The sequence below is a fragment of the Myxocyprinus asiaticus genome, chromosome 20 (assembly GCF_019703515.2).
Source record: "Myxocyprinus asiaticus isolate MX2 ecotype Aquarium Trade chromosome 20, UBuf_Myxa_2, whole genome shotgun sequence".
Lineage (NCBI taxonomy): Eukaryota > Metazoa > Chordata > Actinopteri > Cypriniformes > Catostomidae > Myxocyprinus > Myxocyprinus asiaticus.
In genome coordinates this window covers 1089796-1099668 of record NC_059363.1, presented here as the reverse complement: position 1 = coordinate 1099668, position 9873 = coordinate 1089796, and the positions used below count along the sequence as shown (strand labels likewise).

The 9873-nt window shown below is 39.7% G+C and overlaps 2 protein-coding genes across 3 annotated transcripts; both read right to left on the bottom strand.

Moving 5' to 3' along the window:
* Positions 1 to 657: 657 nt before the first annotated feature.
* Positions 658 to 2811, bottom strand: LOC127410707 (cytochrome P450 1B1-like). The gene is made up of 2 exons (XM_051645900.1): positions 2762 to 2811; positions 658 to 2656 (listed from the first exon to the last, which is right to left on the bottom strand). The coding sequence occupies exon 2, from the start codon at positions 2639 to 2641 to the stop codon at positions 1073 to 1075; it is 1569 nt and encodes a 522-aa protein (XP_051501860.1). The 5' UTR covers positions 2642 to 2656; positions 2762 to 2811; the 3' UTR covers positions 658 to 1072.
* A 1610-nt stretch (positions 2812 to 4421) lies between these two features.
* LOC127410706 (cytochrome P450 1B1-like) lies at positions 4422 to 8019 on the bottom strand. 2 transcript variants are annotated; one of them, XM_051645897.1, is made up of 2 exons: positions 7891 to 8019; positions 4422 to 7777 (listed from the first exon to the last, which is right to left on the bottom strand). In XM_051645897.1, exon 2 carries the CDS (start codon positions 7759 to 7761, stop codon positions 6181 to 6183), a length of 1581 nt encoding a protein of 526 aa, XP_051501857.1. In that variant the 5' UTR covers positions 7762 to 7777; positions 7891 to 8019; the 3' UTR covers positions 4422 to 6180. The 2 variants fall into 2 exon arrangements, with proteins under 2 accessions (XP_051501857.1, XP_051501858.1); XM_051645898.1 differs by having other exon boundaries at positions 4422 to 7774; positions 7891 to 8016.
* Positions 8020 to 9873: the final 1854 nt, after the last annotated feature.

Genomic DNA, 9873 nt, shown 5'->3' with positions numbered 1-9873 from the left:
ACAATTCTTAATGTCAAGCCCTCAATATGAATGAATAGCTGAATATGCACATGATTGTATTGCCACAGTTTTAACTGTTCATGAGATGGATAGCCTGTTCCTGTGCCTGATGGTTCTGGTGCTCAGAGATCTGTAGTTCAAAGAGGTAGTGGGCAGGGTAAGTGGGGTCCAGAGTGATTTTTCCTGCCCTTTTCCTCACTCTGGAAGTGTACAATTCTTGGAGGGTGCGAAGGTGAGAACCAGTAACCCTCTCAGCAGTCCGGACTATCCTTTGAAGTCTTCTAATGTCCGATTTTGTAGCTGAACCAATCCAGACAGTTACTGAAGTGCAGAGGACAGACTCAATGACTGCTGAGTAGTTCTGTATCAGCAGCGCCTGTGGCAAATTTAATGATGTTAAAACAATTTGGATAAATGTAATTTTTCTTCATGTTGCGGTAATGAGAATATTTTAATGAGAATTGGGGCTAAATTGTGTGCAACTCTCATAACATAGTAATGTCACAATGTGAAAAATACTAATGGCCCTAAAAGTAGGGTTCATTTTTTTAGAGGCAAAATAATTTCTTATTCATTTTGTGTTTGGTGTAAAATAGGATCAGGACATTTTCTTGACCAGTTGTGTGAGAATCACCCATAAAGATTGAAGACAGAATATTATAGTCAACAAAAGACTTTATTTACAAAGATTAGCAGACAGTTGCAACATTTTCCAACATCTCAAATAGATTAAAATTGCATACAACCAGCAACCGAATGAAGGTCACTTTAAAAGTTTTATTTTGAAGGTCTAACCACATGTTAATATCAGATAGCTACAGTACATCCCTACAAATGCACATCCCTGTACAAAAATTGCCATAAAAATACCACGAAACACTGCTGAAACCACTAGAGTCTTTCCATCGATTAGCTTTTAAAACAGTTAACATTTAGTTTGTTTTAGTTTTAGATCTGTATTTATGATCTAGAATTACATGTTGTACTCAGTACACGTTCAATGCATATGAACATACCCGATTCTGCATAGTGTAGTAAATAAGAATTAGAGAGTTCAAAAGCACATGCTACTTTATGGCCCATTAATTAAGTTTCCTCTGGGTTTTGCAGATATTTTATAATCGAGTGGCTTGAGTGTTAACCCATAAGAGCAGTTTAAGGTTAAATCCTGAGCAGGTTCATTCTCAAAAGACATTTGGTGGAGCAACATGGCAGTAATCAGGAAAACTTCTGCTTTGGCAATCTGATCTCCAATGCATCTCCTCTTCCCAATTGAGAAGATCATGACACTGTTGGTGAGGTCTTTATCCAGGGCTCCATTTTTGTCCAAGAACCTTGACGGGTTGAAGATATGAGGGTCTTGCCACTTTTGAGGGTCATGGTTGACGGACCACTGGTTGATGAACACCACAGTGTCTTTGGGGATGTGGAGACCTTCAATGGTCACGTCTGAAGTGGTGGAGTGAGGAATGGTAACCGGGACGAAGCTGGTGTAGCGCATGGTTTCGTAGATGAACGCATTCAAGTATGTAAGGTTGCTCTTATCTTCCAGTGAAGGGAGTCTGTCATGCCCGACTACTTTATCAATCTGCTCTTGAAGTTTGGTCTGGATTGATGGATATTTGACCAGAAGAAGAATCATCCAGTGCAAGGCAGTGGAGACCGTGTCCAGACCTGCTCCAATAAGATCAGCTACAGTACCTTCAGTATGAGCTTCAGTCAAGCCTGTCTCGCTGTCCGCATGATCCATCACCCCGATAATGGCATCACTCATATCCCTTGTGACCTCAGGGTCATAGGTTTGCCTGTGTTCCGCTACTTTACCTTTGACAAAAGTGAAGAAGTCATTGTTGAGGTCTTTGAAGGTCTGAAAGATGCTCCTCACAGGGTTGGGGAAAGATTGCAACCAAGGCATGATGTCTACCAAGCTTCCAGCACCTACAGTCTCTCCAAACTTGTCTACTCTGCCCAGGAGATTTCGAAACTCTTGGTCATCGCGTCCGTATCGTCTTCCAAAGCAGAGTGCGCAAATGATGTTAGCAGCTGCGACTCTCAGTTCATGCGAGGGATTGAAGGATTGGCCTTTTGAACTCTGAAAGTTTTGAATCAGATCCAAGGCCTCAGCCACTATGTGCTTCTCAAACGAATTTTTCGTTTGGCTGTTCGCCAAAGAGAAAGCACGTATGGTGGACTGAGCGATCTTGCGGTGCATTTTCCATTGCTTGCTGTAACTGTTGAACGTCATGCTGTTTCCACCAGAAACCGACTGGAAAGACGCAAAGTTTGGTCTGCCGGCAAACTCAACGCTGTGCTGAATCAATGCCGTGCGTATGGCCGCATCTCCATTCAGAACCACTACGTCACTGCTACCCAGTCTGATCTGGTAGACGTTTCCATACTTCTTGGCCAGCTTGGAGAAGGTGAAATGAGGCATTTGGCCGAGTTGCATGGCATTACCTACAAGCGGCCAAGCAAAGGGTCCTGGAAGCCTCTTCTTAAGAGTGAGATTCCTGACCCAGAAACAAGCCTCCAGACAGCACAGGAAAATGAAAGATACCATGAGAGCTGGATGGATCTGTCCGCCCCATTCCTTGATGATGTTGCTGGCCTTCAGTCCGAACTCTGTGTCTGACAATGCCATGATCTTCTGAAGGATCTTTGTTGTAGAAACAGTAATAAGTGATAATGTAAAACAAGGCAGATTAGTAAACCCTCATCCCAAGTGATGGTGGGAAGTCACAGAAGAATCTGAGAAGCTCACCACCCTGCTGTTTTCTGCTCTCTCCAGCTGTGGGCTTTCAGGACAACAGGGCAGAGTCTGTCCACAGATGACCAGATTAGAAGAATGTAGATTTGAGCCTTGACACTGTGTTTTATATCTGTAGCGTAGGCGGAGTTTGGGCCACAGGTTCGTTTTCTTTCTCTCTATCTCTCTTTCACCCTCCTCCCATTATTAGTGTTGACGCCTTGACACTTAAGCCTATCAACACTTTTCTTAGGTCATTGTAAAGAAGAACAAAGCTGACACATGTTGATGGACCAGATTGATTTAGGTGTAAATGGGAACAAAGTAGAGACAAAAGTATAATGATCGGTGTGAATTGCTTGTGAAGTGGAGATGAAGAACTGTGAATGGGACAGTTTGCAAAATACAAGGCATAAGGCAATAGACTGAATGGGTGCTTTGAACAGTGTTTACAAATTGTGGTTCTGAGGGGCCCAGCACCACTGATTCTACTGATTAGCTCATTAGTAGAGACACCTGACATGGGTGTGTCAAATTAAAGGAGGAATATAAAATGTGCAGTGTTTCTGTATTGTCCTTGTGAACATTCACATGGCCTTTGATGATTTTTTGAGTTTTCTTCATCAGGTTTGAACTAGAACATGGTCAGAATTGTGATGTTGACTCTATTGTTTTTCTAGGCTTTGACCAGGATGTTATGTTATACAAAGAAATTACTGATGACTTTCCAACATATTTTGGCTTTTTAATTTTTCTTTTATAGTTTTAATTTGGACTTTTGGACAACTAACTCCCAAATGCATTCTTTTAACCCTTTCAGACCCCACACATTTTTCATAGACACCAAAATATGACTATGCTTTAGTTCTACTCTATAAATGAGACTTAATCAAATTTCAGTTTATGGCAATGTTTTAATAGTTATTTCTGGTGTCCATTTACAATGGACATTGGTTCTGGATTATACCATGTTTATTGCTGCCATGCATTGTCAAATTAAATTTGAAGATTGTATTTTTTTGTTGTTAAAAAGTAACAATTTGCTCACAACAAGTTTGACTTGGCAGCATCTAACCTATTAATGTTTTTGTGATTTGGCTGACAGAAAACTTTAAGTAATACTAGAGAAATATGATGTCCACTGGAATGAATGCAGGGTCAGAATGGGTTTAAAGAGATCCACAATTGTGGACAGTCAACCTGTGCATCTTATCACGTGGCTTGTTGAGCGTGTTACCATGGAGACGTAGCACGTGTGGAGGCTTCACGCTATTCTCCGTGGCATACATGCACAACTCACCACGTGCCCCACCGAGAGCGAGAACCACATTATAGCGACCACGAGGAGGTTACCCCATGTAACTCTACCCTCCCTAGCAACCGGGCCAATTTGGTTGCTAAGGAGACCTGGCTGGAGTCACTCAGCACGCCCTGGATTCGAACTCGTGACTCCAGGGGTGGAAGGCAGCGTCAATACTCGCTGAGATACCCAGACCCCCCTAAAACAGAAATTATTTAATTATCCCTTTAGAACGCATTGTCTTACATCATAAACAAGCTCTAATTGTTGACATTTCATTTTGAAATCCACAACATGATGCTAATTGAATGAAAGCAAAATATAGTCACTATAGGAATTCAGTCTGTGCTCATGAAAGTTGTGAGGGTTTTTTTTAATGTTTTAGACAAAGCAGATACAAACAATGGAGTTAAACACCTCATTATGTGTTTATCATGAGCTATAGTTAGAATAATGACGGTTATATAAATTTAATAAGATAATTTGACCTTAAAGATTGTGGTTTTGCAAAAATAGCCTAGAAACTGAATGCAAACAGAGACATATTGCCAATAAAACAAGCAATAAGGACATATAAAGAGACAATGTCTGTATGAAATAGAACAGATGCAGACAGTTGTGATTATATAGCAATGATTTAGATGCCTAGCTGTGGTTTATGGGCGGACTTAAGTCAATATGTATGAATAAACCGTATATAGCTCATTTTCATATAGAGTATTAGACATATTTTTGTCACAACAGACAGACTGACTGCAAGTGGCTTTAAAACATCACTTTATTTATTACAGATGTAGCTTATTTTCCATGAATACATAAAAAAAAAAAAAAAATGCCTTTAGAAGGCATTAGAAAATGTATAATATCCTGAAAACATGCACTTTATTATAAAGAACTTTCAAAATATTCAGTGTGAACATTTACCATAATGTATGTAATGCAAAAAAGAAACATATCTTGGGATTAGCTCTGATTTAGTCTGGTGGTTTTGTACACAGTATAAAGAGCTTTTTTTGTACATACGTTGGGTGAGTTCATCTTTCATTGACTGATATGCTGAGCATTAGGACACACTCAGGTGTCTTTGACATATTGCATGGTTACAGCAAGGCATTTATTGCACGTTGACTGGCTAAAATTAGATTTACGGACATTAATAACTGTCATCAAGTGACGCTTCCAGCTTTTTGTAGAGTCTCATTACATAAAATACGAATTAATAAAGAATAGACTTTATAGAGAAAAAAATATTGCGTAATACGTATAAATATTTGCCTAATACTTAAAATACCTGAAATATATAATCAGACTGTATACATCTTATTGCAAGCATAGTTTAATGCACTGCTATGCAAAATCAGCATTAAAATGAGTCAGGCTGATAGAAAGGAAGTGAAACTCCTTGCAGCCCTACAAACAGCTGTTGCAAATTAACATGACTCAATATCCACAAACAAACAATTGCAGGATATTATCCAATAATGTTTGATGCATCTACAAGTGATTGTTGCTTAGTATTTGACCATGAACCTTTCATACTGAAGTCCTGCTGAAATTCCCTTGATGCTTTGAGGTAATTTAGTACACACAAGAAAACAAAATATAGCTGGTAATCTTTAAAAGGAAAATTCACCCAAAAATGAAAATTCTGTCATTGACTCACCCTGCATGTCGAACTAAAACCGTATGACTTTCTTTCTTCTGTGAAACACAAATTAGATGTAAGCCTCAGTCACCGTTAACTTTCATTGCATCTTTTTTTCCATACAAAATGGTGAATGAGGCTAACATTCAGCCAGACATCATGTTTTGTGTTCCACAGAGGCAAGAAAGTCATACTGGTTTGAAGGTTTTATCCATTTTTGGTGAAGTATACCTTTAAAGATAGATTACAACAGTTGAAGATTTTCTCACTTATATATCAGAGCACCTTCAAAGACCTGACAGCATATTCTATGGATGTGATTAAATCTGTTGATTTAATCATTGCAAACATGTAAACTGATTGAATATTTGTTAAATATTAAATATGTGTTCAGTGCAGCTTTATGTGGAATACATTTGCATTATTTTCAGTCTTTGCTGGTGTTAAGTCACAAAATGAGCATGATGGTGAGTAACTGATGATTTTTACTCACGCTGGTGAAACCAAGCCAAAGAGTTTCCCTCTGAGTTTAGCTGAGATTATGTAATGGAGAGGCTTCAGTGTTAAACCATATGAGCAGTCCATGGAGAGATGTTCAGACGGGTTGCTCTCAAATGAGCATTGATGCAACAGGATTGCGGAGAACAGAAAAACCTCCACCTTGGCAATCTGGTCACCAATGCACCTTCTCTTACCTGTTGAGAAGATCATGACACTGTTGGTGAGGTCTTTATCCAGGGCTCCGTTTTCATCCAAGAACCTTGACGGGTTGAAGATATGAGGGTCTTGCCACTTTTGAGGGTCATGGTTGACGGACCACTGGTTGATGAACACCACAGTGTCTTTGGGGATGTGGAGTCCTTCGATGGTCACGTCTGAAGTGGTGGAGTGAGGAATGGTGACCGGGACGAAGCTGGTGTAGCGCATGGTTTCGTAGATGAATGCGTCCAGGTAAGCCAGGTTGCTTTTGTCTTCTATTGAAGGGAGTCTATCACGCCCGACAACTTTATCAATCTGCTCTTGAAGTTTGGTCTGCATTGATGGATATTTGACTAAAAGCAGAAGTATCCATTGCATTACCGTAGACATAGTGTCTTGTCCTGCACCAATGAGATCGGTGACTGTGCCTTCTACAAAGTCTTTGGTCAGTGAGCTGTCTTTGCCATGCTCGATCACACCAATGAAGGCGTCGCTCATGTCACGGGTGACGCCGGGGTTGTATGTGTCACGGTGCTGCACAACTTTGTCTTTCACATAAGCAAAAAACTCATCATTGATAACCTTAAAGTTCTGATAGACGCTCCGTACTGGATTGGGGAAAGATTGCAGCCAAGGCATGACGTCAACTAAGCTACCGGCTCCGACGGTTTCACCAAACTTATCCACTCGGCCCAAGAGTGTCCTGAATTCTGGATCATCATGGCCGTAGCGTTTCCCAAAGCACAGCGCGCAAATGACATTAGCAGCGGCGACTGTGAATTCATGGGAAGGATTGAAGTATCGTCCATCTGCACTAAGCCTGAGGAACATCTGCACCAGGTCCATGGCTTCTCCTACAACGTGTTGCTCAAATGCTTTTTTGGTTTGGCTGTTTGCAGATGAGAATGCCCTCAGAGTGGACTGGGCAACTTTGCGATGAATTTTCCACTGTTTGCTGTAGTTGCTGAACGTCATGCTTCGACCCCCGGAAATCATCTGAAAAGACAAGAAATTGGGTCGTCCGGCGAATTCCCTGGCGTGTTGAATGAGCGCCTGCCGGATGGCCGAGTCTCCATTCAGCACCACGATGTCACTGCTGCCAAGTCTGATTTGGTAGACGTTGCCATACTTCTTGGCCAGCTTGGAAAAGGTAATGTGTGGCATTTGTCCCAGCTGCATGGCATTCCCCACCAAAGGCCAGGCGAACGGTCCGGGCAGCCGCCTCTTGAACGTGAGATTCCTGACCCACAAACAGGCTTCGAGGAAGAAGAGGATGATGAAGGATGCTATCAGAGCTGGTTGGACCTGTCCGCTCCATTCCCTGATGAGACTGCTGCTCTTCAGTCCAAACTCGGCATCAGTCAGCGCCATTCTTCTGATGTGTCTTCTGGCAAGAAATATGAAATTATTTTTCTGCTCAAATAATGTTCATAAGCACTGTGCACTCAGTTGATTGGGAAAGTTACGAAATCCATTTAAAGTAATCATCTAATCTTTTACCCAAGCAAAAATCAACATGCAAACTCTCCTGTTGTCATTTCAAATCTTAAGAGTTTTCAATCAGCCCATATGCATGAAGTTTGGTGTTTGCTATTCTTCTTGAACTTTTCCAGGTGAAGCTCTCAGGCTTCTCTGCACTTGGTTTGTTGGACCAGTGTCTTTTATATATGTTTGGAACACAGGGGGCCGGACCCAATGATGTTCACTCACTCCTCCCATTGTGGAAGCCACTGAGACACTGTTAGATGATCTTTGAGAGTTTAAGAACTGCAGCCAAACACAAGGAGCCAACTGCGCAACTGGTTCTGTTCACATGGACTGAATGAAACTCACTGAAAATTTTGCGTAGAATAACATTTCTTTAGTTCGCATGTACTCTGTTCTGGGCATTTTGGCAATCAGTGTGGATCTGCAAGAATCACTTTATAAAAATCGTATGGGTTGTGTCTGAATATTTATATGCATTTGTGATGATTATCAGTTATTATGAGTTTTGTGATTATTTCTATTCTGTGTTGTTGTTATAAATTTTCAAAGAGACTAATGCATCGGAAGTCTTGTTACGGCATTGCTGTTGGACATTATTTTTGAGGCAAAGAATCACTTTACCAAAATACAAGCTGGTTGTGTCTGAATTTTTGTACACATTTGCGATTATTACATGTTATGAGATTAATTTGTATTCGGCATTGTAGTAATAAACTTTCAAAGACTAATGCATCACCTAAAAACTAACTTGCCTAACTTATTTGCAATGCATTGCAAAGTGTTCTGCGATTATTTATATTCTTCTTTGTTGTAATATTTTTCAAACTAATGCATCATAATTAGTTTACTAAAATATTTTCTATTATGCATCACATTTGAGCATTATGCGTTCTGTGTATCTATTCATTTGACTTGTGCACAAGAATGCATAACACAATTCAGGGAAATAGCTGGAAATGTAATTTCTACTCTGGTTAGCGCAGCATTACAGAAATGTTTTTTTTTTCTTTTAAGTGTGATGAAAACATTGAAAGCATCACAGACTTTAAACATTAGTTCTGCAATGTTTTGCAGAATTACTTTAAACCTTGAATCTAAAAAGATGCATGCAACATGACTAAACACCGAAATTCCATGTTACCCTTATTGAACGTTTCCAAAAATATATTAATTTCTAAAGTCACATTTTAACACCAAATGTTCCAGTAATGCAGTCTATATCATCACACATATTATAATGAGTGAACTAAACTGTAATATATTAATAAGTCAAATAGCATAGTTATTAGACTTAAGAAATTGAATGCAAGCTTTCCAAATCTGAAGCACAAATCTGGAAATTTCAATTACAGGATGTCAGGAAAATTTACAGTACATTCTATGTAGATGGTTCATCATTTAATCAAGTTTATTAGGCCATAAGGTCAATTGAATCTCCAAGTACAAGCAGTTTATTTCTTTACAAACCTTGAAATTGTACAGCAGAAAAAATTTACGCAAATCAGATTGTGAATGAACTTTAGGCTTGTGAATGAACACTCTGTTCACGTTTCGATGGATCATTGTGTTCTAGAATGGACCGGGTTCTCTGATCTCATTGTAAAATGTGCCAGGGTCTCTTTCGGCTATTTTCCCCTCACAATTTCAGGATAAATTTACACATGTGTTTTTGAGTATGCAGTCAATAAGAGATTACTTAATTGCAAGCATGCCCGGACTTCATAGTGTGCTCTAAAGCAAAAACTCTTTCAGAATACACTTAAGGAAGCACTTTATTCGTACAGAAAACGTATATTATCTCAAAGTGTCATTTGCCTGAGAGTATCATGACATAATTCTTTAAGCCTCGGAAATGCGGATATGTAGATGTATTTGCTTAACCTGCAGTTTGTTTCATTTATCATTTGTTGGGTGTTTTCATTGCACATGTCACGGATAACATGTTTATATCATCATCACAGTGCAAAATATAAATTAAATGTATATGCTGTCATG